We start from the raw sequence: 27,355 nt of genomic DNA, 5'->3' as shown, positions 1-27,355 counted from the left end.
GTTTGCATATCATTGGTATCTATGTATGTAACCATGTACATGTGGAAGCCAGAAGTCAGCACTGGGTGTCATCTTCAACTGCTTTCTACTTTCTTCCTTAAAAAAAAAAACAACAGTCATTTGTTGTTTGAGTGTGTGTGTGTGTGTGTGTGTGTGTGTATGTATGTATGTATGTGTACATGTGTATGTATATGTATGTGTGTATATGTGTGTATGTGTATGTGTGTATGTGTGTATGTATGTGTGTGTATGTTTGTGTGTATGTGTATGTATGTGTGTGTATGTGTGTGTATATGTGTGTATGTGTATCTGTGTGTGTATGTGTCTATTATATGTATGTGTGTGTATGTGTATATGTATGTGTATATGTGTATGTATGTGTATGTGTATATGTATGTGTATATGTGTGTGTATTTGTGTGCATATGTGTGTATGTGTGTATGTGTATGTGTTTGTATGTGTGTGTATGTGTGTCTATGTATATGTGTGTATGTGTATGTGTTTGTATGTGTGTGTGTATGTGTGTATGTGTGTGTTTGTATGTGTGTGTATATGTGTGTGTATGTGTATGTGTGTGTATGTGTATGTATTTGCATGTGTGTGTATGTGTGTATGTGTGTGTGTATTTGTGTATGTGTGTATGTGTGTGTATGTGTATGTGTTTGTATGTCTGTGTGTGAATGTGTTTGTGTGTGTGTGTGTGTGTGTGTGTGTGTGTGTTAGAGTGCCCATGTGGCAGTCAGAGGACAACTTGCATGAGTTGTTTTTCTCCTTCCACGAGGTGGGTCTCAGGAATCCAACTCAAGTCATGAGGCTTGGCAGCGAGTACCTTTACTTGCTGAGTTACGGCACAGGCACTTGAGCTCATTAATTCTGCCAGGCTGACAGTTTGAGTTGAAAAGATCCTTCTGTCTGCCTCCCATCAGCACTGGCATTGCTGATGTACCACACTGGCTTCTGCATGTGCTAGGGATCTCAGCTCGGGTCCTCATGCTTGTGGGGCAGACAACTTTACCCCACCAAGTACAGCATCTAAGTTTACAGGGGACTACTTACCAACAATGAGTCTCTGAAGGGCACCTTTATCTCCATTAACTGCAGCGGCATGAACCTGAGATGCTAATGAGGACCCCGTAGAGAGCACATTCTCTGATATGTTCATAGTTTTCTCCACAACCCTAGTGACCTGAAACAGAAATTGAGACCTTGAGTACAAGCAGAAAACACTTCTAAAACCTGTCTTATCAGTGTCAAATGTGAGTTATTATAGACATTTAAATAGGACTTAAAAACTCACTCCTACTTCTACAACTGCTGACACAGCAAATTAGATGGCTTTTGTACAACTTGCTTAACTATAGATGAGAAAATTGGGTTCCTTAGAGATCTTTCTCAAGGAATGAGAAAAGAAGACATTTCCATTAGGCATAGAGTTTAAAAGTCACAGTGACTTCTAAGATTAATACATTCTAAGGTAACGTGGTTCCATACAATACTTGTGGAGGTTAGATAGTGTCCTTTAAGTTACTCCTTATTGTGGAAAAGAGGGTTTTCAGCCTGTGCCTTGCTCCGAGACACTGCACTTTATTAGCTACTTTTGCACTCTGTTTTGAGGGTAGATGATGACCGTGTTCCTGGATGGAAGTAAACTCTAACTCCTGCCCAGCAACCACCCTTGAAGCACAGGTCGATAAATGGCTTACTCCTAAGAACAGAGAGAGTGGCATCCTATACACTTTTCAAGGTATACTAAGACCATGGAAGGATATGACCGTATTAAAATCATACCAAGGAAGCCAGCCCCAAGGACTTATTGGACATGTCAGACCAAGGATGGGCTGTAACTTCTTCACCATGGAGTGGAAGACACCTAGCAATGCAGGGGCAATGGCCCCCAGTAAACTATCTTCTGAGTTCTAGTGTATGTGTGCATCAAAGACTGGCAGGCATAGTTCTCAACTATCCTTGAGGGTCAGCTGGGTCCCTGGATGTTGACTTGGCCTACTTGACACTGCTATCTGCCCATCTACCTGCTAGTCTGTCTAGACCTGAATCTGTCTAGACTGTTCTTACTCTAATCTGGTTCTGTTCTCTTGTTTCTGCAGTGGACTATATCTTTGCCCTCCACCCTGATTCTCTTGTGGTCTGATTTGAACAGTCAACAGCTTGCTCTAAAGCTATTTCAGGGTTGTTACTTATCAAGATAATATGCCTAAATTTTTTTTTAATCAGCCCACTTCTGAAACTTCTTGCACTGTCAAAGCTCCTTTATGTTGTATTTACTCTATAAACCACATATTTGCATATTTACTGTGTGTTGTTTTGATACAAGTTAATAATAGTAATTGAGGGAATAAAAAAACAAAACAAACAAAAACCCATCAGTTGCCCTGGCCAGATTACCAAAGGTGGGATTAACTAACAAAAGGCTACCATTGGAACCATTACACTTTGTCAATTTATTGTCATTCACTAAAATCTAACATCATAGAAAGACTCAAACATGCTTGCATATGATTCCGACAGAGTTTTTTCACAACTGAGGAGGATTACTGAATTGTTGTTCTAATTTAGAAAATGCTAAATTATGGTAAAAGTTAGCTTTTCATTTAATTTGTTGATAATGTTAAGATGCTGGCAAAAATACAGAAGACAGTGTTGTGGGACACTTGTTTTGTCTGAGCATGTCTGTCGTGTTAGAACAAAAGTGTCATATGCAGGATTGTAGCAAAGTCACTTGAGAGAAGAATTGAGGTAAAAGATAGTAGGAAGACTGCATTTGAGTTCCCGGTCCAGTTTTGTTAATGATCATTGGTGTGCCTTTAGATTTTTGTAAAGATTAAAAATTAAAAAGGTTAACTATACTCCTCTGTTAACAAGTGGAGTACCAACTATTAAAGCACTGTTTGAAATCCATCATTGTGGATTCAAAGTAAAGTTTTTGGCATGCCAGACCACAAAAAAACTTATCCAATACTTTGAAGTTATATCTATCCTTATAATAACTATACATGCTTAACCATAATTTTAGCAGTTAGCACAGTAATAGGTATTCAGCTGGTGCTAAGTGAAAGTTTATTGAATGAAGTGTCATAGGGTGAGTCCTAAGTCCAAAGGGTAAGTCAGATCAAAGTTTAGCGTCAGTGATTAATGAATTCTATTCTTTTCTTCCTTCATTTCTTTTCTTTTTTTTCTTCTCCATTTTTTTTTTTCAAGCAGAGTCTTGTAACTTAAAGACTAAGTTGCCTGTTAACTTTTTATGTAGCCCACGCTGGCTTTAAACTCCTGATCCTTCCACTTCGGCCTCTTGGCTTGTGCTGGGAGTACAAGCACGTACCACCACAATGAATCCTACTGTTCTTCAATTTCGTATTTTAACAAAACTTGGGATCAGTCAGAGAATGCAGTGAATGTTACATTGATATGGAAGTAGTGGGTTTAAGTCTTGGCTCCACTTCACTTTAATTTTGTCTCCCTGGGAAAGCTGTTCCTTTAGGTGCTGCTGCTGCTTTGTCGCTGTCATCGTTGTCTTTGTCGTTGTCTTCTTCCTCTTCCACTCCTTTTCTCTTCTTTCTCATCCTCCCCATTTAGCAGAAATGCTATTATTCTTGCTGTTCTCCCTCAATAAATAATTTTTTATAGAAAGAAATCAAAACCACTTTGTTAGTGTTTTAAAGTGTATCATCATCATTAAATAATTATAAAATAAGCCTGTGCAATAAACGCTCTAATTATGACTATGCAAAAGTAGTGGTGCTGAGCTCACACACAGAAAAAGCAATTCTTGTTAAGATGAAAGATTTGGTGAATGTAACAGATATCAGGGGAATCAAATGCCTGACATAGTGGCACTTGAGATGGCAAACCAGAAAGAGAAAGAGTTAGGTAAGGCCACCACCGGGAGCAGGAAGGCTGAAGCAAAGACCTGGCGTAGGGAGAACCACAAATGCAGAATGCCTCCTGGGTGCTAGGTAATGATGATGTGGCTAACTTTCCGGGCACATGAATCTAGCTGGATGTTCATAGAAGATTCTGGAAAGCTACCAGACACCAGGTTAAAATCCTTTACTGCTTGGTTAATTCGTAATTGTACTGTAAGAAGTGGTCACTGTCACTTAGGCACTGTGCTTTATAGTTTACAACATGCTTTCCCATCCCTTTTCCTTTCACAGACCCTCTGAAACAACCCTGGATAAGTCATTGACTGAAGCCGCAGTGGTGATTCTCCTTATATAACGAAGGAAGTAGCGCGGAAAGAAGAGGCAGCAGCTTGGAGGCCAGGGATGGAGGATCAGGCCACACCTCAGAGCAGGCGGGCCAAGAAAACGCTGTAGCGGCCCTGGGCGGTGCTCTCCAGCTACCCGAGCCGCCGGTGCTGGACCGCTTCCTACTCACCCCTGCCTCCAAAACTGGCGTCCCGGGGCCGCCCTAGGAGGTACAACCCTCACTGGGCCGCGCCTCCCGCCAAGTCAGGCCACTTTGCCCACAGGAACAGACCCCAGGACCCTAGAGCCCAGGAGCTCTGAAGAAGCAGCCTGAGGCTCCCGGCCGCACAACCCTCTGGGAATTGTAGTTCCGGTCTCCGGAGGCACAGAGGTACGCGGCCCCTTCCAATCCCGAAGAGCCCCGCGCACAGATGGCTCGGCTGTCCTGGGCACGGGGCTTACTGGGAAAGAGAGTTCCAGCTCTCCTATGACATGGTCAGTGAGAGCAATGTGGACTACATTTCCCGACGTGCCTAGAGATGGGCAGGACCCGGAAGTGAGGGCGTGAGAGGCCTCTCTGGAAGTTGTCCCGGGTGTTCGCCGCTGGAGCTCCGGGTCGAGAGGACGAGGTGCCGCTGCCGCCGGCCCCGGAGCCCAGCCCTTTTCTAGCCCGGTCCAGTCCCAGCAGCCACCTCCTGACCCCGCCGTCGACCCCATCGTTACCATGAATCCTGCCGTCTTCCTGTCTTTACCAGACCTCAGATGCTCCTTGCTACTCCTGGTGAGTGTATGTGGGGATGACAAACCCTCCCTGACCGCCTCCCGCCCTTCGCGAGGGAGAACGGTGCAGCCCCTGGTTGCCTCGACTCTCCTCCGCTGGAGAGGCGTGCATCCCGGAGCACTGCCTTCACTTTCGCTGTTCTTTTGGCTTCTTAAGCCTGCGGTCCACGAGGCCTGCGAAACCACAGTCAGGGCTTGGAACCTGCAAATAGGAGAATTCGCCTTGGGGGAGTGATACGTGGGAGGTCACCGCTGAGGCCCCTGGAATTCGTTTGAGTTTTGTGGACGTTGAGGACCTGCTTGAGGCACCAGAATCCTAAGGGACCAAGGATACAGCTAATGTTTTCTCCTACACTGAGAAGGGTGTGAAGCCGACAGGTGTTGGGGTCGTGTGAATCTCTCTCTGGATCCTTGAAACAGAGGCAAAGCCCTCTGTTGTGGCTTCATGTGATTGGTTGGAAACCCGGAACTGGAGAGTGGTTTGGTGTCGACTGGGAGAATAGGAATTTGAAAAGGTGGAGTGTGTGATTATCTGACAGGCTCTGCTAGGTCCTCCTGCAAGCACTGTTGCAACCTATACTCCCTAGAAGCATACATCAATCTTTGTCAGTGCTCTGGACTTGAGAATAATCAGCTCTTCTACATACCTAGGTGCTCGGGGCTTCTCAACCTGCACGACATCATCCCATCTTAGAAAAGAATCTTTCCCCAGGTCTTCATCTGAAGTCTGTCTTGAGTATGAGACTTACTTGGCCTCTTCTTAAGGTCAAATTGAGACAAAAACGGAAGGTCTAACTCTATATGTGAACATGAGAAAAGTTTAATGGGGCTGTTATGACAGTATTTGAGAACACTTGAATTGTGGTAGATTCTTAGAAAGCTAAGATTAGAATCATTGAATATAAATTACTTTCTTCACAGCTTAAGAATAATAATTAACTTGCAAGAAGCTGTGTAGTTGGTTACAGGCAAAACTGAGTCTAGAAATAGATTTCTTAATTTGTAGTGTGTATTCCCCCGTATCACATTCAAAGTTTAAAGTCTGTGCTTAAAATACTTTTCATTCTCATTATGACTTGAAAGCCATTTTTAAAAGCTATATATAATACTCTTTTATTTCAAAATAAAATGGTGTAAACTAAATGAAGTGAAAATACTTCTGAAGGCTACAGTTGTGTATAAACGAGGCCACATATAATGTCTTCTTAGCACTTGAAAGTATATAGCAGTAAATTACTTATAGGGCGCTCTCTCTCTCTCTCTCTCTCTCTCTCTCTCTCTCTCTCTCTCTCTCTGTACTGTGGCACCTTCTAGAACTGTTGCAATAGCCATATACTTCTTAAGGACACTAATTATTAATCTTTTCCTAAAGACTAAAGCATTAAAAAGAGTTGTCAGTTAGAAATTATTTTTAGGTGACTGAGAAGTTCAAAGATCAAAATTCTTAAGAAATTGAAACGTTAAAAGATTTGAGTAGGAAAATGTCGACAGAGCTAAGTTTAAGAATGAGAACATCTATATTGAAATAATGCATACTTTTTTCTAGAGAATTTACCAATCCTGTTAAATATCTAAGTGAAGATTTCTTCTCAAATAAAGTCTACATTTTCCTAAAGTTTAGTTAAAAACCTATTGTATATTTTTATCTCCCTAAGCCAAGGTAGACGATAGGACTAGAAGAAGCATAGAAGCCATTTTAGGGAACTTCTGTGAAGATTAATGGTCTGGAAAGCAAAGCCTCAGAAAAGTTCTCAGAAACCAGAAGTACAAGTCAAATCAGATTCAATCTGAACACAGTATTTGCTTACTTAGTTCTAATAATTTTAAACTAGTTTAGCAAATACTCAGAGAACATTGGTCTAATCTCAGCACCACGTAGCTTGTCTGACTACTAATTCAGTCACAGTGACGGAACCTGTCTAATGAATAATCCTCTGGGTTCCCTTCAGGCTTCAGCGGGATGCCTTTCCCAGGGAGACATAGAAAACTCCAGTTCCCATTTAGCTTAGGTTATCATTTTCCCCTTAAGTGGTTGGCTCTGAACATCCATATGTCCTTTTACCATTGTAAGAAGCACTCTGCACCTCAGTTTTAAAGAGCTACTAACACCTTAAATTCATAGGGGTCATAAAATAATAGCTGGAATTATAACACTAAATTTCAGGAGGCAGGTGACAAGTCTTTCCCTGATCTTGAAAGTATTCTAGGGGGAAAATATCACTCTATGCTTTAAAAGCCTTTCTGCATGGGCAGCTAACCACAGATACTCAGTGTGATGACTCTTCCATTAAGTGCTAATTGGCCCTTTTGTACTTTGTATCAGAGATAGGTTGATTGAGAACCGAAGAAGATTCTTTTCTGCTAAACTGTTTCCTAGCCATAGTCTCTCCATGCTGGTTGCATATAAGTTTTGAAAATGTGAGATAAGAGAGAGGTGGCTGAATCAGAATTGAGTTGTGTCAAATATCCTGAGTTAACTGAGCTTTCGAGATTTTCAACCCTTTATTCCAGCTGTTTTATTGAAGATGCCATCTCACTAATCTCTTGATTATTATGTTCAAGGATTCTAGGTTGTTACTGGCCCGGAAGTCCTGTGCTTCTATAAGTCAATACCTTTGTTATTGTTGCTTTTGGTTTACTTTTCTAAATGTATAGGAAGCCAAGAAAACATTACCTATTTAGGAAGCTAATGAGAAAGCTAAGTAAACACTTGGAGAATCTGCTGAATTTAATTTTTAAGATTTTTATAAGTGTCAGTTTTAGTTATTAATGTCAACAATAAAGGTGTTCAGTCTTCAAAAAAAATGCTATTGGAAGCACGTAATTAGGTTCATAGCAGGGTTATTTATCCTTTTTATATTACTTTTCCCATATCCATGGATTACACTATGGGGCTGCTCTTTAAAATTAGTTGGGATAGTTTTAATAAAACACAGTTCAGTGGTATCCTGAATTCTGTCCCAATCACCAGAACAGACAAATAAGCAACAACACAAAGTTGCCTGGGCTATACACCAGTCATATCTCATAGAGTCCAGGCACGAGTTTAATTTCCCCCCAAAACACTATTGTGATACTTATAAATGCATTCAGATACTACTTGGTGTTTGAGTATTCCTAATTGTGTCTGTTTTCAAAAACTGATCCATCAAGTTGGAACCACATGAGTTCCATGCATGCTAGTTGGTTTATATGTCTCCTATGAAACTTTCGGATTCCTGAAATTGAGCCCAGGGCCCTGAGCGTCCTAAGCACATACTGCACCACTGAGCAGCCTCCAGTCTAGGATGTTTTAAGTCTGTAGCTTCCTCTCCCATATAATTTTTCCCGTGGTAATTTAGATATAGATATGGAACATCTCACATTCTTGGTATCACTAATTGTAGCCTCTTAATATGGTTTTGATGTTTCTCCATTGTACTTATTAATAGAAATCTGTACTCAATCTTTGTGGTTTTTCAACCACAAAATGCTTAGTATGCATTGCTAAATTTGCCTATTTATCTTTCAAGTCAAGATTTTGAAAACTTAATATTTACTTCATAATCATATAAAACTTATGATCTTCAAAGCCAGACAAAATGTGTTAAGATAATTCTAAGTTTTGTCTGTCTCTTATGCCTCCTGATGTAAGAAGGCTTAGTATTTTTTTTTTTTTTTACTTTTATGGCCATTTCTTTTTAAAAACTAATGTATTTGCTTTTATGTCTGTCTATGTGCTTTTCTAGTTTGACTAAAACTATGTATATTATTCATACTTTTTCCTTTAAAATTATAAAAATACCTTTCCAGCTTCAAGTTTTATCTTACAGGTGTTGAGGTAGAATTGTTCTGCATTTGTGTGCATGTGCATGTACATGTGCATGTGCAATCAGGAGGTCAAAGAGACTTCACATATTGTCTAGCTTGGTTTTTGAGACAGCATCTCTCACTTGTTTGGAACTTACTAGTTACACTAGGCTAACTGACCACAGAATCCTAGTCTCCACCTTCCCAATGCTGGGATTATAAAGTTGTGTTACCATGTCTGACTTTTAAACTTTAATTTAGCTTAAAGAATTTTTTTAAATTAATCATTTTATTTGTTTACATTTCAAATGATATCCCCCTTCCTGGTTACCCCTCTGCAATCCCTCCGTCACCTCCCCTCCCCTTTGCCTCTGTGAGGGTGTTCCACCTGCTCACCCACTCCTGCTCAACCTGCACTTGAGCACCAAACCTCCACACGACCAATAGTTTAAAGAATTTTAATTTAATTATTTTTTGACAGTTTCATATATGTGTATGTATAGTATGTTCCAGTCATTTCTGTTGTCGTAAAAATATAAAAAAATAATAAAAAGTATGGTTGGCTTTTATCCCATTAGGTCCGGCACTACGGTACCCCAAGATGTCTGCTAGATATCTTGGCAGAAACACATCCCAACTCCTGCTGCAGTGGCCCAGTGTCTCCAGCCACCGCACACTTTCCTACACTCAAACCATCACATAAAAGAACACACAACACAATAATCTTTGACCCAATTGATAAGATATAATTGCCCACCTAAACATACAAAGCCGAGTACCATCCATCCCTTAAGAACATTCGTAACAACCTGTAAAGGTACAGCATGGAATCTTAACGTCACCCGCCATATTGTCCTGCCACAGCTTCTCTCTCTCCCTCTCCTCTCCTCCTTTCCGTTCCAGTCTCCTCCTCTTCCTTCAAACTTCTCTCCCGCCCATCCTTCCTTCTCCTCCAATGACAGGCCTCCTTCTATCCTGTACCTGCCCCTCACCTGTATTTTACAAATTCAATGGGGAGAAGGTTCTGGTGAAGTCACCTGATTCCTGAGTAAATACTAGGCAGCTGTCCTTGGGGCAGTGGAATTAGTGTCAAAATACAGATAACTCCAGGGCAAACCATACATTGCTATCTAAATTATCCAATCCCATCTCCTGTCTTTTTTCTGCTGAAACCCTTCTTCCCAAGAAATTTCAAATAAAATGCCTTTTAAAAAGTGTGTGTGTGTGTGTGTGTGTGTGTGTGTGTGTGTGTGTGTGTGTGTGTGTGTGTGATATAACTCACTGAGTTTAAGGTTGCTTGAATGAACTTGGGCTACTTTTTGATGGGTACACCACTAATGAAAATGATACTCCTTCCCTAGCGGTCATTAGCCACTAGTGGTCCCTCATGGGGCAGTGAAGCCTCCCCCAGCCCTGAGGGAATGCTGGTAGACTCTGCCTTGGGCAGGTTACCATGGCTGCAGTGAGTTCTTTAATTCTTGAGTTTGACATCTCTTCGTGGCATACCTAACCTTATTCTTCTGTTCCTACAATCCTTCCATCCATCTTCCCCAATGTTTCCTGATCTTTGGAGAGGACAATAGATGTCATAGTTAAACATGTACAACTGACTGCTACCCCACTATCATCTGTGATGGGTACTTAGACTAGCTATGAGCCTCTGCATTAACTGCTGCCTTCAGCTTTAAGGACCTTTTCTGAGGAGGGCTAGGAGCAGCGCAAAGCTATGGGTATAAACCAGAGTATCAGAAGACAGTCTGGCATGTCCATTTAGTAAAACATTATTTTTTGGAGCTTACTCATTAGACTAAGCTGACTGGCTGGGGAGCCTATGACCTTCCCAGCCACTGGCTCTTGACCAGGTTTACGATGCCAACACTTGACTTTTTATGGGGGTTTTGGGGATTGAACTTAGGTCCTTAACTGCTTGTGCTCCACTGTGTAGCGTTCTCAGATTACTGTTGTTTCTTTTTTTTTCTGCTGTTACAAATAGTTCTGTAAACATTAGCTTATACATATACAGTTTGGATAGTGTGCCTTAGAGATAGATTCCTGGAAGTGAAGTGAGGTTGCCAGTGGTCAAAAGGAAATGGACGGTACTTGCAACTTTGTGCATGCTGCTGGATGTCATGAATGCCACCATTCTTGCCAACTGTGTAAAAGTTGGCTATGGTCTTCTCAGAATAGGCCTCAGAGTAGGTATTTCTCACTGGTATTTCATTTAACTTGTTTCTTTTAATAGGTGTTTAATAGGTGTTTGAAGTTTTTCTTATTGTGTACGGACGATTTGCATATTCTTTCTGTGTGAAATGTCTTGCTACTATACAGTTAATGTTCTTCCAGTTCTCTATCACATGCACATACACACAAATATGCACACAGAGTGCACATGTGCATATGAGTACACAGACACTGACTCTTATATCTGGGTCAGATTGTATGGTGTACCTAAGGATAAGAGGTGCGAAATAGGGGCTGGAGAGATGGCTCAGCGGTTAAGAGCACTGACTGCCCTTCCAAAGGCCCTGAGTTCAATTCCCAGCAACCACATGGTGGCTCACAACCATCTGTAATGGGATCCAATGCCCTTTTCTGGTATGTCAGAAGACAGCTATAGTGTACTCATATAAGTAAAATAAATAAACCTTTAAAAAAAGGTGCTGAAATACACTTCTGAAAAATATAAATCTGAATTTAGTAATATGTCTGGTGGGCTAATATTTGTAAAAGCCTTAGAGAAGATATTCATTGCCACAGTTACAGAAAGCTTTGAAACAGTATGCCATGGTATTGAATACCTTTCTGGTAGCTCAGTCTTTAGATGTGCTGTGATTTATTTACTTCACCTTTTGTCAAGATACTTAGGTTATTGGTTATTTTGTTTTACAGAGTTTTAAAATGTACAAAAGGTATACATTGAAAGACATTCATTCCAAATCTCAAAATATAGCCTGTAACTGTATTTCATGGATCATGCAAATGTGTCAATTTAATAAGAGAAAAAAAATCTAATGTGAATTTACAATTCTTTGGTTATAAATGAAGTTGAATCTTTCACACACACCCACGTGTATGTGGGGGGCCAGAGGGTAGCTTAGTTGTCATTTCTCAGCCATCCACTTCTCTGTTTTTGAGGTAGGGTCTTCTCCCTGGCCTGAATCCTGCCAAGGAGGCTAGGCTGTCCCACAGTGAGCCAGGGTCCCTTTCGTCTTCACCTTCGCAGTGCAGGGATTGCTATCATGTGCTGTTTCTTTGTGGATTCTGGGGTTTATTCAGGTTCTCACTTCAATTTCTGAGCTGCCTCCCTAGCCCTGAATCTTTTCTGTTCATAGCATATACCCTTGTTTTAAAAACTCGATAACACTTCCAGTGATTCAAAATAAATGTTCCAACAAGCTGTAAAGAACAATTGAAGGTGTTTGTTCATGTGAAAAATGGATGTCAGGGCATCTACATGCAAGTCTCAGCTCTCCCATTTACTGAACACTATAATCTTGGATAAATAATATAAACAAAAAATGTAAGTCTATAAGATAAACAGATTGGGTTTTATAATTCTGTAATTTTTATTTGTTGAACCTTGCTTTCAGAAAGGATAGTCTTCCCCTAATGGTAGACATTTGGTTTGTACTTTCCTAAAAAAAAAAAAAAAACCAAAAACAAACAAACAAACAAAAAAAAAACTCTGCTAACTTTTTACTTAGCAAGTTATAGGACTACACCATTCACCTGATTTTCTAGGTCGAGAAGAACATGCATAACCACAGCTTTTCCAACATGGACTACATGGACTATCACTCTGCTGTTTCATCTAACCAAGGAAGTAATTAAAAGCAACTGTGTTAGTCTGTCTGCCTTTGATTCTGAAGAGAGAAACTGCCTTCATCCCAGGCTGTAGGAGCTCTGTTTACATCTTTCCATAGCATTGTCATCTGAGTTCCTGTTTGCCATTTGCTCTGAGAGAGATAAAGGTGCTTGAGGTACATGCCCTGTTTTCAGGAAGCCTGTGCTTCACTTAGAGAAAGGGGCTGTGTACACTTAGAATCCCAAAAGCCAAGAGAGATGCCCAAGGTGATTGGTACAGGCAGGCCATAGACCTTGCTTCTCAGAAGCGTGGGTGAGTGTTGAGTGCTCTCACTTAAGGACTACTGAGTCAGAGCCTGCAGTGTAAGAGTGAGTGCACTTGAATGGCTTAAATGTATGTTAAAGTTGAGAGATACAGCTATAGACATCTATAACAAACAAACCATTTTTCAGTGGGAAATCTCCAGCTCACTGTGAAAGAAGAATTTGAGCATTATCTTGAAGTGAGAAATGCACAAGGTAATTTTTAGTCTTCACTGTAGTAAAGAAAAGGGGTTGTGTCTTTTTAAAGCATAATTAATCTTTTATATGAATTGAGTACTTATGTGTTTTGTTGTTTTTCAAGAATTCTCGCTGTCTCTTTTCCTGACATGGTCAGACATCAGAATTGATCCTGAAGAAGCTAGCAATCCATTAACTGTTCATTATTAATTTAGAAAAAAAATGTAAAAACTCATGGTCTTCAGTGCATTTGAATGAGAGGTTCACATAGCTTCGTTCAAGAAGGAAAGGAAAGCCTGCCGCCTTGGCGGTTTTATGTAATGTTCTGGATCTGTCTTAGTTTTCTCTGTAAGGACTGGGAAAAATCCTCAGTGCTTTGCAAGTCCTTGCTTACATTGTGGCAGAGAGCTCTTCAATTTCTCCAGCCAATGATTTTATCATCATGTAGAATTAATTACATAATATAGTTGCTCTTAATTTTAAATGTTTAAGACAAGACTATAATAGAGAAAAAAACCATTGAAAAAGACCCAGGAAACTCCCTAGGAAGAACATTGTAGTGTTTGCTTTTTAAAAACTAAGTAAACTGGGCTTCCTGGTAAAATGCAAATGATTGTTCTTAGGATGATCATATTCCAGAAGGAGACCTTTGATAATTGAACTTAAAAATTTTTAGAGAAATGTCTTTAGAAATCATAAGAGTTTTTGCCTTTTGGCTTTAGCATTAGTGTCTTATTTCACTTATAGAAAGTAACTAAAATGGCTGAAGTTATAGTTATCAAGTTGTGCTGAACATAAACATTCACTAAAATTAAATAAAACTTGTACTCCCCAGTCAGAGTAGCTACATTTAAGGCAAATGGCTACTATATTGAGCACTGTACATTCTGGACCATTCTCTTACCTCATGGAGACCCATGTACTTGAGTCGGACTGGGAGGAGGTAAAGAAGGAAAAAAATGACTCAAACAGTATCTCTAATGGGTGTGGAAATTGTTAGAACTTATCTGTTCAAGGGGCAGTGATAAACTGGAAAATAATAATAATAATCTTATCAGCATAGATTTGGATTTTATTTGTTAGGGAGTTAGGGAAGTGCTAGAAATAAAAGTTAGTAAGAATTTGAATCTTAATATTAATTAGTTCTTCTCATAGTTTAAAAGTCATTTAGTCACTGCTCTTGAGGTGTTAATTGTCTTATCTGTTGAGGAGGATTGAGTTGACCATGAGCCTCACCCCAGCCCAATTCAAGAGCTGTGAAACTAACTTTGGGGTTTGACTGTCTGCAGTTTACCTCCGTGGTAAAAATCTCATCTGAAGTCTACATTGTTAAGTGATACTGTAGGAGAGATTTAAAATTTTATTTTATTAGTGACAGTTTCATACACATAATGAATTTTGGTTATTCTCACCTATTTCTCTTTCTTATCACCTTCCCTATTCCACTAGAGTCCTTCTCAACAATTCCCCTCTTCCCAACAATTCTCCCTCTTCCATGATTGCGTGTGTGTGTGTGGGGGGGGGGGGCTACTGAGTGTAGTTGGAGTTGCTTGAGTGTGGGTGGGCGATTATGGAGCAAAGGCAACTTACCTGTGGTTCCACCACTGAAGAAAATGACACTCCCTGTCTCAACCACCAACAATTACCATAGTCCTACTGGGGGAGGTGGAATCCCGTCTTATCCGTGGTGAAATGGCGATGGCCCCAGTGTTTGTAGGAATTTTGAAGATGAATGCAGCTATAGTGAGTTGAGCGCGGTGGGAATGCCGTGTCTAGAAGACATCTTTTTGTTAAATCACTCCTGCTCCATTCTCTTCTCCTCATCCCTCTGTGATGGTCCTTAAAGCGGTGGTAATAGCTGTGCCTTTTAAGGATGAGTGTTCTACTATCATTTGTTCTTGACACTTTGACCAGTTATGGGTTTCTGCATTAGCCCTGCCAGCTGCAGTAAGAGGCTTTTCTGAGGAAGATGGGGCACAGCTAGTAATCTATCGGTACAAAAATGAGTATTGGTGCTGGAGAGATGGCTCAGCAGTTCAGAGCACTTGCTACTACTCTATTCCTAGCCACCTATATGATGGTTCACGTTTATGATGGTCTGTAACTCCAGGGTCAGGGGATCTGATGCCTTATTTTGCTCTCCATGGACACTGCATGCATGTGGTGCACATACATGCTTACAAACACTGAAACACATACAATTTTTTCAATATCTTAAAAAGAAATAGTATTTAGAAAGCAATTTTGGTAGTGTGACCATAGAAAAACAGTAGTGATAGTTTTCCTCCTAGGACCCATCACCTACCCACCATCATGGGTCCTTGACCAGCTCTACAGAATGAGGCATGAGTTTTCGGAGAAATATTACTAAGAACGTACTTCCATTATATAGTATTTAATAAAATTATATATTAAAAACTGGCCTCTTTATATCTTTTTTAACTGTTTACTTCAGATAGTAGAACAATATCTGCCAGGAGGTAGGTAGGTCGGTCAGTCTTTCTTTCTCTCTCTCTCTCTCTCTCTCTCTCTTTCTTTCTTTCTTTCTCTCTTTCCTTCCTTCCTTCCTTCCTTCCTTCCTTCCTTCCTTCCTTCCTTCCTTCCTTCATTTGGGAGACAAAGTTTCTTTCTGTAACCCTAGCTGTCCTGGAATTTACTTTGTAGACCAGGGCGGCCTTAAACTCAGAGAGATCCATCTGCCTCTGCTGGGGCCAAAGTCATGTGCCACCTCACCTGACTAGGAGTTAATCTTCTAATTTGACCAATCTAGATTAATATACATCTTTTCCTTTTTACTTGAAAATGGTTGTAAATTATATGAAGTCATAAAGGTAGACTAGTGTGTCTTAAAAGCAGCTTTCTGATTAAAGCAAACTACTTCAAATGAATAAAATATGAAGTAGTGATGTAGTATAGCTCGTAAATATGTCTGTAAATATCTGATTTCATATTTCTTACTCATTGTCTATTTAGCAGCTTTATTGTATTTTTAAGTTTTAGAGGAAATACCACTTTAAAAACATCACTAATACAGCATTGAAATCTTGTTACTGCTTAAAGAACAAGTTGAAATATAACGTAATGGGTTAGGGTTGCCCTTGAGTCAAGAGATTGGACATTTCAGTTCCTTAGCTTTATTTCTAGAGTTTTGGTCTGAGTATATAACAAGATGTAAAGGAGCTGGTGACAAGTCCATGCCTCTGTAATGACTCTCAGGCATTCTCAGAGCTGAGAATAAAGGTGTGCTGATCATTGTTAAAGTGGTTTCACTGGCACTGGGCCCATGTCTTGACTCATAACCTACCACTTGTATTTCCTGTTACCACCTCTATTTTCTTGTTAACTTTTGAGGAGTAATATAGATACTCTATCTGACCATAGGAGGTCGTGTGTATGGTTCTATTGTGATTTTATGAAACAAAGTGGTTAAGAATTCACCTCTTTTATCCTTCATCTTTATTTCAAGTATAATATCTTTTTACAGATTGGCTTAATTATTTTTCTATTGCTGTGATAAAGCACCATGACCAAGGCTACTTGCAGAAGAAAGGATTTATTGGGGACTTGGGAGTTTCAGAGGGGCAATGCACATAACAGGAAGCATGGCAGTAGGCAGGCTCCAGTGTAGTAGCTGAGGGCTGATGTCCTCATCCACAAGCAGGACACACTGGAAATGAGAGAGGCTTTGGACTTCCAACCTACCCACACTGACACCCCCCCCCCCCCCCCCCGCGCCACATCCCCTAGTCCTTCCCATCAGTCTTACCAACTGGGACCAAGCATTCAAATACATGAGTCTGTGGGAGCCATCTCATTCAAATCATACAAATAATGTGTTCTCTAATAGAAAAACGCTAAGAATGGTAGGGATAGGAAAGGTAGACCTCTCAGGTAGGTGTCAAGTGTGTATTAAGAGCTTGTAAGTGAAATAACTGACAGTAAGCCTTAAAGGAAGTACGGAAATCAGACATTTGGATTTCTTTATGGGAGCCTCTTTGTAGTCTAGGACCTTAACCAGTTTTTGGATCCTTCATGTAGAAGTGTCCCAGCGCTGAGGCAGCAGTATTGTCAAACAATAATTGCAAGATATCAGGTGTTGGAAGATTATATCACAGCTAAAAACATTGACAAATGTGTGCTTGCTCCCTCTCCCTCTCCCTCTCTCTCTCTCTCTCTCTCTCTCTCTCTCTCTCTCTCTCTCTCTCTCTCTGTGTGTGTGTGTGTGTGTGTGTGTGTGTGTGTGTGTGTGTGTGTGTGCGTGTGTGTGTGTGTGTGTGTTGTTTGCCAGTGTTTTCCTTCTGCATTCTGTGTTGATATGACTCAGGTAGAAGTTACTAATTGCGTTGTTGGTAATGTTTATTTCCTCAGCCTTGGCCCAGTTGCTTCTGCTGGACATAGGATTCTCAATCAAAAAGTCTTAGTAGTCTCAATTAAACACATCCTCTGGGTATGGCAGGAAGACTGTCAGCATGAAATGTGGAAGACATGGTGTTAGTGATGTAAGGTATTGGAAGACTTCCTGACATGTTATTTTGACTCCTGATAGCAGTATCCTTTTATGGTACAGAGAAGCATAGTGAAGGGGGAAATCTTCCTTCACTAACCACTGAGCACATTTTAGCCTACACCTGTCCAGTTATTTTATTTGAATACTGCTTTAATAATTGTTTTCCTGTTTTGAAAACTCAGAAGCTGGGTTCCTTTTTAGGCCTGGTATGAAGAGGTAGATACTGACTCACAGAAATATAGACACAAAGTGCTGTGTGGCACTTTTCCTGAGGAGATGTGATAAACTTCTACTTGCCCCAGAAGACTTGCAGAAGACAGTTCTAAGGATCGTCCTTGTAAGATAGGATGTCATCTTATTTTAAAACACCCTGAGTCATAAGAAGCTTCCCACCGAGATGGAATGTTTTATCTCTGAGTAAATTGCTATAGGACCAAAAGATACCCATGTGCGTGAAGGCAATCATTCCCTAGCATTTGGAAATGACTCTGCTTTGCCTACCTAGTTAAGTTTATACTGTTTTTGAGCCTCCAGTCTCAGCTGCTGGATGGGGACAGGAACTCACCTGCAAAGTCCCAGAGAACAGGGAGATTGTGAATGCACCTGGAGCGCTGTTGGGAACTCTTCTTGCTTCTGCCTCATAGGGAGCACTCGGTCAATACTGTGAGGATGAGGGAGTCAGGAAAGAAATGTCTGTCTAGTTGCGTTAAAACTGCACACTGAATTAATAAGCTCCCATGACTAGTTAACAGTGCCTGTGGTGGTCTGATCCTGTTCATTACTCTAACTAAAGGCAGCTTAAATGTGGTATTAAGTGAATAACTTCTCTCTCTAGCTTTGTCCTTATACAGTCCATTGCAATCCATTGTCATTATGATAACAAAAGGTAACTAAGAAATGTGGTGCTGTAAGTTATCTGCCACACTCTGTCTTTTAAGTTTACCTAATTAGTATTGTACTTTTATATTCATTGCATAATTATGAAAATAGTATTAAAGATAGTTGTGATTTATTTTTGAAGAATCTACTGGTTTTAGAATTATTAGAAACCTAGTTTTTTTTAAATCTCTGTTCTGTCGTAAGTTTAGACAACTCATAGCTTATTTGAGTCTTATTTGTTCAGCAATGTTTTTATTTTTTAAAGAGAATTTAAAAAAATTTATTTTTATTTTATGTGCTTTGGTGTTTTTCCTGCATGTATGTATGTCTGTGTAAGGGTGTTGGATCCCTTGGAACTTACAGCCAGTTGTGAGTTGCTGTGTGGGTGCTGGGACTTGAACCTTGGATCCTGTAAAGGAGTGGCCAGTGCTCTTTAACCACAGAGCCATCTCTCCAACCCCAGTGTTTTTATTTTTTTTAGTAGCTGCTTGACCATACTAAAGTTTATTTTCTCATTTCTGAAACAATCATAGCATGATTCCTGCTTCAGTTGCAGTGTTTGTTGTAGTGTTGTAAAGAGATACAGATTGCTGGGACCTGTGAGATAACTGTAAAAGTCTTTGCCATGTAAGCCTGACTGCACGAGTTCAATCCCTGGAATCTAGCTAACTGAGAAGGAAAGACCAGCTCTTTACACTTACCCTCTTACCCTCTGACTTCTACACCCACCCTGGCCTCATCTCTTCCCCCACTTTTCTTTATTTCTTTCTCGATTACCCCCCCCCTCTCTCTCTCATAGTAACAAATGACTTTTAAGAAAACATTTAGACATACGTCAGATATCCTCGTTCTAGGATTCTTTACCTGACTGCTTACTGTGTCAGTAACATCTTTGTGAGGGAGAATAGATGAATCACACTAGTTCTAGGGTCTGGCTACCCACAATGACTGGCAGTGAATGCTGGGAGGTGCAGTGACCTTGGAAGCTGAAGGAGCCACTTCTGAGTCTCCTTAGCTCTCTGATACACCATCTCCCTTCTTCTGGCCTTGTTTTCCTAGTTTAAAATTGGGTTTAATTATTTTGCAAAGCTGTGAGATCATACATATATACAGAAAATGTTTTGTGTCCTATCTGCATATGAGAGGGATTTGTTTGGTTAGGTAAGGGTTACGAGGAAAGCCTGCCAAATCCTGACACCAGGAAAGTGCCTTGCTCAACCCTCTGTGAGTCTGCCATCCTTTGACTCACCGAGAGGAGTGAATTTTATTTTTAAAAGTCTGATTCTAAACAGTAGTGATTTCATAAAGTACTTATCAACTTGTCTCTTTCCTCTGGTAGCTCAGGATATAGTCTTACCAAAATAGTGAAAGTATAATTATGATTGATAGAAAAGAAAATCTAACTTGATACGCAGTTCACCTTTTAGTACAAAAGCAGATAAATTCCTGTAAGTGGGGCAAATGAAAGTGGGGAGACACACTTCTTCTCTTCCGAATGAAAGGTATCATTAGTTGCACGTCGAACAACTTAATGTTCCCTAAGCATTTGGACTCATTCAGAAGTCTATCTGCTGTGATTGACATGGATATATGGAAAATGATGATGCTTTAGAAATGTGTCATCTCTAGTTGACTTTGGTAAAGAAATGATTACTACTTCAGACTTGTCACTGAAAAGATGAAAAAACTGTAAAATTTTAAGTAGCTGGCTTATAGTTTCGTTTGCTTTTGCAAGCCTGATGCACATGCATGCCAGTTACCCTTAATACTGCTTCCCGGGGGGTGTCAACGTATCTATGCACAAGGGCGAGCATGTATCATCTTTACTTTTAGTAAAATCTGACCATTAAGCCAAATTTGTTTATAGGTCCAATGGAAACTGGTAGAAGCTGGATATAATGGCCTATGCTTATCATCCCATCAGTCAGGATGATGAGGCAGGAACGTGGAGTGTTCACAGCTAGACTGGGATAAACAAACAACAAAGAAAATCCTGTTCTGTAGTGAGTCTTCTTAGATTTTAAACCCCACCCCCACCCCCAGGGAAAAGAAAGGGTCCACATTAGGAGACAAAAGCAAGGAGATAGGGTGTGTGATGCCAGGGGGCTTCGTGTCTTCCTATGGCCTCTTTTCACTAGTCATTTCCATGCTGGAAACCATTGCTTCTCCACAAATTGGAGTAACTGATTCTTTTCTTTGCATCTTTGGGGTGTTTTTATCTTGTTCATGAAAGACAGTTAAATACAATATCCAGACTTTCATGTTAGCTGATAGAAGACTTTGCGCCTTCAGTCAGCAGTGGAAGGCATCGTACCTTCTGTCAGCTGCTTCCCCATTGACAAGCAGTGCACTTACTAGTGAGATAGAGGAGGTTTGTGACTGCACATGACCTCCTGCCCTAAAGCCTCCTGTGCCTCTCCACTCTGACCCCTTAGGTTTGCGGCATTCTTTTTCTGACTCATTGTAGGAGGGGATCTCTATCAGACTTTTATGTGTTTGCTTATTACACCCAGTCTCTTGTGTTTGCCCTCTTAACAAAATAGTGTAGTGATTTTTCAGAGTTACATAGAGAACTAAGTTATTTATGTTATTCTTGAGATACAACGTAGTTCTCAACCTGTAGGTTTCTATACATATGTATAGAAAATGTTTGTGTATGTATTAGGCTTCTGGTGGAGCAGGCATTGAACAACTTTCTCACAGGAGTTGTGTATCTGATATCCTGCATATTAGATACTTACATTACAATTCATAACAGCAGAATTACAGTTATGAAGTAGAAATGAAATGATTTTATGGTGGGGGTTATTACAACCCGAGGAACTGTGTTGAAAGGTCACAGCATTAGGAAGGTTGAGAACCACTGAGCTAGAGGCTCACTCCCACCCAGGTGTCCGGGAACTGTTTGGCCCAGGCTGTCCTCTTGCTTCAGCCTCCTGAAGGGTTAGGATCACACACAGTATCATTTTTATTGTAGTAATCCACAGCATACATACACTGAGTCATATGTCAGTGAGTGTGTGTTTTCTAGTCATGGTGCAGGTGTATCTTTTTACCACTCTAGTATCTGTTCACATTCTTTGGCACTGCTAAAATTGTATTATTGTTGTCTGCCTTTGTTTTTCACATTTCTTAACATTGGTTGAACTTGTTAGATGTTTCTCCCTTTTTTTGGTCATCATTCCAAGTAACTGTTTGGTAAGGTAAAGAAAGGTTAGGGGCAGAAAGCTTGTCAAATCTATGGAGCCATTGTGAAACTGGGAAATCAGCTTGAGGTTCTTGTGCTGATCAACCCTCTGATTTGGCCATCTGAAATAAGTGAATGGATTGGGCCTTTTATTTTTAAGACTCTGATTCTAAATTGTATTTTCATTAATATTGCTTTTTCTATGTTCTTTGTATACTGTATTTACACTCTAATACCTTATAATCCTCTAATTATTTGTATTCCTTTTTGAATTTCTGATTATAAGTTGTGTCACTTGCAATGAGTGACAAATTTACTTCATTTCTCATCTTTAAACCTTTAATGTTTCCCTTTGTTACGTTGTCTACTGACCCTATAGTTGTTAAATAATGGTGGGAGAAAGAGGAAAGTAAACAAACTGGAAACCACAACAATAACAAACACAAGGATGAAAGAGAACTCAGTTAATTTCAAAGTAAATATTTGAAAGGCAAAAAAACAAAACAAAGCCTTATCTCTTAACATTGTCTTTCCTCTAGTAGTTTTGTTTTAGCTAATCAAACTTAGAGGCTGACTCATTCATGAACTTAACTAGAAACTTGAATTCTTCTGATTTTTATTTCATGTGCTTGCTTAAGGGAGAATTTATTTAAGGGAGTACACAGAGTCCTTTAATAATGTTTGAACTTCATTCTGATATCTCAAAACTGCGCATTGAATAAATTATCCTGTTTGGAGCTTCCACACAACATTTCATGAGCATCACAAATGTTAAGTGGTGATCTAGATCTGGTAACAGTTTAGTTTTAACCAACAGTGAATTGAAGAATAAATCTCATATAACAAAACCAAAACTTTGCAAAGAAAACATGTGCATAAATTACACAAATTAGAAGATTTACATTCAGAAATCATATGATTTTTAAAAGTAATTCATGCCTAAATTACAAAATAGATACTGAATTATTGTTCGTTTCTGGATATGAGCTCTCATAAAAAAAAAAACAAAAACAAAAAAATCCCCCCAAAAACAAAACAACCTTTAATTCCATTTATAAGTGTCCCATACAGTTAGTTGAGGTTCTGATTAAACCACAATTTCACAGTCTGGTGATTTGATGCAGTCTATGAGTTGAGGTTAGGAGGCAAAAGTTTTTGCTGGCAGCTCTAACACTCATCATGTAACTTGATATGTACTTTTTTGTCTTCTCTTAGTCTACAGATATTTATTGCTGTCTTGCACCTTAATAGAATTTATTGGACTTTCTGAGCTAACTATCTCAGTGGAATTTATTTCCCAAGAAAAATTAAATTCATGCTTCACCCCTAGACTCAACAGTGCCTTACAAAGACTCATTTTCACATATTGGAAAATATGCAGCATCAGCAGCAATATCCAGGCAAGGCAAGGGAAAATTTGGAAATTATTGAAAATTTGCCTGTGAGAACTGAGAATTAAGATTGATGTTACCCAGCACCTATACAGTGGCTCACTTTGTAACTCCTATTTCTGGGGATTTGTGAGCTCTTCTGTCTTCCACAGAGACCAGGCACACAGACATATATGCAGGCAAACATTCATGCAGTAAGAACAAATAAAAATATAAAACTTGAAAAAAGAAAAATACTTTACACTGCAATCTGATATATAACTAAAAGTTTCTCAAAGTACTTGAATACTATATCCCCTGGTAGTGATGTTTCCCTTTTGTTACTGTTGAGTGTAAATCCAGGAAAATTGGTTTCACAATCCATTAATGTACAATTCAAAAAATAGTGTTATTCTTAGTTTTAGTTAAGGTTTCTACTGCTGTGATAATATACCATGAACATAAATAACCTGGGGAGAAAAAGAAAAGGGTTTGGTTTTTTTTTGTTTTGTTTTGTTTTTGTTTGTTTGTTTGTTTGAGCTTACCACTCTCAGGTAACACTCCTTCACTGAGTGAAATCTGGGAAGGAACTTGAGACCGGTGCTGAAGCAGAGGCCATAGAGGAGTACTGCTTACTGACTTGCTCCCCATAGCTTGCTCAGCCGGTGTAGAACCCACAACTACAGGATTTTATGGCACACTCCACATGAGCTGGGCCCTTCCACATCAATCATCAACGAAGAAAATATATCACAGGCCAATCGAGTGGGGACACTTTCTCTGTGTTGTCTGGAAATCGGCAGTTCAGTTCACAGGTTAGCAGGCGGCAGCAACTTGATCCACTCACAAACAGCTGGCTACATCAGCAGTCCAGTTCAGTAGAGTTGGGTTAGCAACAGGGTGACACAACCTAGCAGAGACAGCCAGGCCTCAGCCTCAAGTCAAGTCAGCAGGAGGGACCAACAAGAGTACCAGGAGAAATTCTTGACTGTGCCTCTCTCAGGGAAGCGAAGATAAGCCAAGATGGGAGACCCACAAGCGTTGAACAGCTAGCCAATGTCTCTGTCACTTCATAGAGTCCTATTAATACCCTCCAAACAGCATGTGTCCTCCATGTGCCTTGCCTCAGTATGGGTCTTGTCTCAGCCCATGCATACAGTCAGCTGAAGTCCTTGAAGTCCCGACAAATGGAGCTCAACAAATGGAGCTCAACTACGAAGTGTAAGGCTGACCAATACATGCATGCTGATAGCATAGAAATCTTTATCATGTGTCCTTTCCGGTGTTTGCTTTAGCAGAATGTTCTTTCCTGTGTCTGCTTCTGTGAAATGTTCCTTCACAAGTCTGCCTTAGTCTTTCACCTTTGTCCACGTCAGTAAAGTACTCCTTCACATGTTTGCCCCTTCAAAACACTATCTAACACAACTTACTCTCCAAGGAACCTTTAAGTTTCCACTTCAGGGTGGTGTTGTCTAGTCTTCAGCAGGAGAAAAGTCTAGTCCTACTGCAACTTGACATGCCAAGGTGCGTTTATCCATGGGAGGCCTCCCCTTCTCTAAGGAGAAAGGGAAAGCGAAGTGGAAGTCATGAGGTGAGAGGAAAGGACTAAAAGGAAAATAAGGAGGGGAAGCTGCGTTTGAGCTGTAAATTAATTAATTAATGAAATAAAAGATGTCCTCCATCAGTCAAACAAAAACAAAACCTGAGGCTTTTGTGGATTAATCTTTGTAAAAAGTTTGTCATTAGTTTTTCAGGTGTTCTGAGTCAGGTATTTCAAGGTTTGGGGTTTCCCAGAGAATTGAGATAAAGGCTCACACAGATTACAGATCAGCAGGAAAAACTTTATTTGAGGCAAAGCTATAATAAAGGTCAAATTTGCTGAAAGGGGGCAGTAAACCACATGAGTGAGGATACTGAAGGGCCCCAGGTTCCACCCTTAATTAATTAAGTCTCTTTTTTTAGGGTCTAAAGGAAGGAGTGTGTCTTGGCTAGTTTTATGTCAACTTAAAACAAACTAGAGTTATCTAATAGGAGAGGACCTCAATTGAGAAAAATGCCTCCATAAAATCCAGCTTTAAAGCATTTTCTTAATGAGTGATTGATATGGAATAGCCCTGTCCATTGTTGCTGGTGCTGTCCGTGGGGTAGTGGTCCTGGGTTCTCTAAAAAACCAGGCTTAGCAAAGCCCTGTGAGCAATCCAGTAAGCAGCACTCCCCATGGCTTCTGCATCAGCTCCTGCCTCCAAGTCCCTGCCCTGCTTCCTTTTATGATGAACTGTGATTTGGAATTGTAATCAAGACTAAACCCTTTCCTTCTGAAGTTTCTTTGGTTATCCAGGTGTTTCATCACAGCAATAGTAACCCTAAGACAGAGGGACTGGTTACTAAGGGGTGCAGTTTGGGTGGTTCTCTATTTTAACAGATCATATAATCATTTTTCCTATTGCATATAACTCATTCCCATAATGCATCTGATGTCAGTGATATCTTTGCTTTTCCTATGCTATACATAGACATCAGATGGTACTAAGGGGTTTTTCTCTAAAAATTTATTTGGGTTGGTAGCACAGTTTGCCTTACTGTGCCACCAACCAGTTCAGCCCTTCTATTTTTTTTAACTGGATTTATTAGGAATACACTTAAAATAGAACCTGCCTATTTGTTGCTAGAGGTGGGAAAAATGTATTATTACTCAGAGATGGGAGTACATGCAGCCTGATGTGCATAGGTGTTGTGGAGGTTCAGAGGTTGCTAGGTTTACTGTTTGGAGAGAGTATGTGTAGCTTAAGGAACTAGGTTAGCAAGTGCTTTATAAAAAGTGTGTGCGTGCGTGCATGTATGTGTGCAGGGTCTCAGCCTAAACTGTCTCCTGTGCCTGTCTCGTTAGAATGACATACCCAAGGTGGATTATCATGCTGACTAATACTGCTTTGGTTAACAGTTTCTACTTAGTTATAAATTACTGTATGATCTGTTGAATACTGCTCATATCATATTTAGTCACTTATAATTCTACATTCAGAACTATTTGAAGAAGTCCTAGACCATCTGTAAAATCTCTAAGATCATTTTGACATAGAGATGAAAATAGTGAAAGTAGCTTTAACAGTAGTTCTTAGAGAACATAGAAGGGCTGGAGACTTGGCTCAGTGCTACAGAGCATGCACTGCTCTTTCAGAACCAATGTTAGGCGGCTCCCAACCACCTGTAACTCCAGCTGCGGAAAGTCTAACACATATGTCCTCCATGGGCATCTGCACTCACATGCACACACAGACACACACGTGCACACGATGTACATAGTTAAACTAAATGCCATAAAAATTTTTACTATAAAAAACCGTAAGAAATTCATTAATAACACAAATATAAATACCTCTAATAAAAGTAGTAAATTCACTTATTTGTAATCTAAGAGATAAAATTTGAGATGAACACACATAAGTACAGTAGCTTCTTTCTATAACCTACGTAAATGTAGATTTAAGATGACATGGATCAAAAAGCTACAGTGAGTTGGAAAAGCGTTCCTTCAGCCTGTATTCACTGGACTTGATGACGTTTTGGAAAGAAAGTCTTTATAGATGTCCTTAGTTAAGGCTCTTGAGATGGATTCATCCTTGATTAAGAATGGTCCAAACTCTAGGCTTGATGTTTTATGAGAAAAGTGCACAGAAAAAAACGAGAAGATGGAAGTTCAGTTATACTGACGGATCTCTGTTGTAAATTAAGGAATTTCAGTAGCCACTGAAAGACAAAAGTGAGGATTCATCTTGAAGAGCTTTCAGAGATCAAGTGGCCTTGCCAGTAACTTGGTTTCAGCTTTATGGCTCCCAGAATTATAAAATAATAAATTTGTTTTAAGTCTCTATGTTTTTGCTAATTTGTCATGGCAGTCCTAGAAAACTAGTTCATGTTTAGCGCCCCGTGAATATACACTATATGTTTATTTGTACAGCTCATGTACTACTCAACAAGAGGTCCTGAATCATTGCAGTCTTTTCATGTGATAATGACCTTGCACCTGACAACCCTAAGACTTTGTATAAAATAATAAAGCTCTTCCCACCCTGAGCATGCCTTTTTGCTCTCCTCCTCTCCTTTGATGGGTGGTTTAAATTGTATTCCATTTTAGTATTTGTTTCCTTTGTGCCAATCATGGTACTTGGTGTACAGTAGAGACATCACAATAGTTGTTAAAAGATTAATTTATTGAACTACATTAACTTTTTTCATTTCTAGGCATCCTACAATTCTATGAGATTTTAAAAATCAGTCTTATTTACTTAAAGTAGAAAAGGCCATCAGTAACACTGTCTAGAAAAGAAGGCAC

The 27,355-nt window shown here is 39.8% G+C and overlaps 2 protein-coding genes across 5 annotated transcripts in view; one reads left to right on the top strand and one right to left on the bottom strand.

Annotated features, from left to right (window-relative positions):
- Positions 1 to 4,562, bottom strand: part of Invs (inversin) — a 155,915-nt gene extending 151,353 nt beyond the window's left edge. For 3 of the 4 annotated variants that reach the window (XM_087548931.1, XM_087548932.1, XM_087548933.1), the window contains exons 1-2: positions 4,396 to 4,562; positions 1,057 to 1,186 (exon numbers count right to left, since the gene is read on the bottom strand). In XM_087548931.1, coding sequence (XP_087405057.1) covers positions 1,057 to 1,162 — 106 coding nt within the window. In that variant the 5' untranslated portion in view covers positions 1,163 to 1,186; positions 4,396 to 4,562. 4 annotated transcript variants of the gene reach the window in all.
- A 294-nt stretch (positions 4,563 to 4,856) lies between these two features.
- Positions 4,857 to 27,355, top strand: part of Erp44 (endoplasmic reticulum protein 44) — a 93,025-nt gene continuing 70,526 nt past the window's right edge. The window contains 1 exon segment of the mRNA NM_001008317.2: positions 4,857 to 4,986. Coding sequence (NP_001008318.1) covers positions 4,930 to 4,986 — 57 coding nt within the window. The 5' untranslated portion in view covers positions 4,857 to 4,929.

The sequence above is a fragment of the Rattus norvegicus genome, chromosome 5, assembly GCF_021556685.1.
Source record: "Rattus norvegicus strain SHRSP/BbbUtx chromosome 5, alternate assembly SHRSP_T2T, whole genome shotgun sequence".
NCBI lineage: Eukaryota > Metazoa > Chordata > Mammalia > Rodentia > Muridae > Rattus > Rattus norvegicus.
This window is presented reverse-complemented; position numbering and strand designations above follow the sequence as displayed.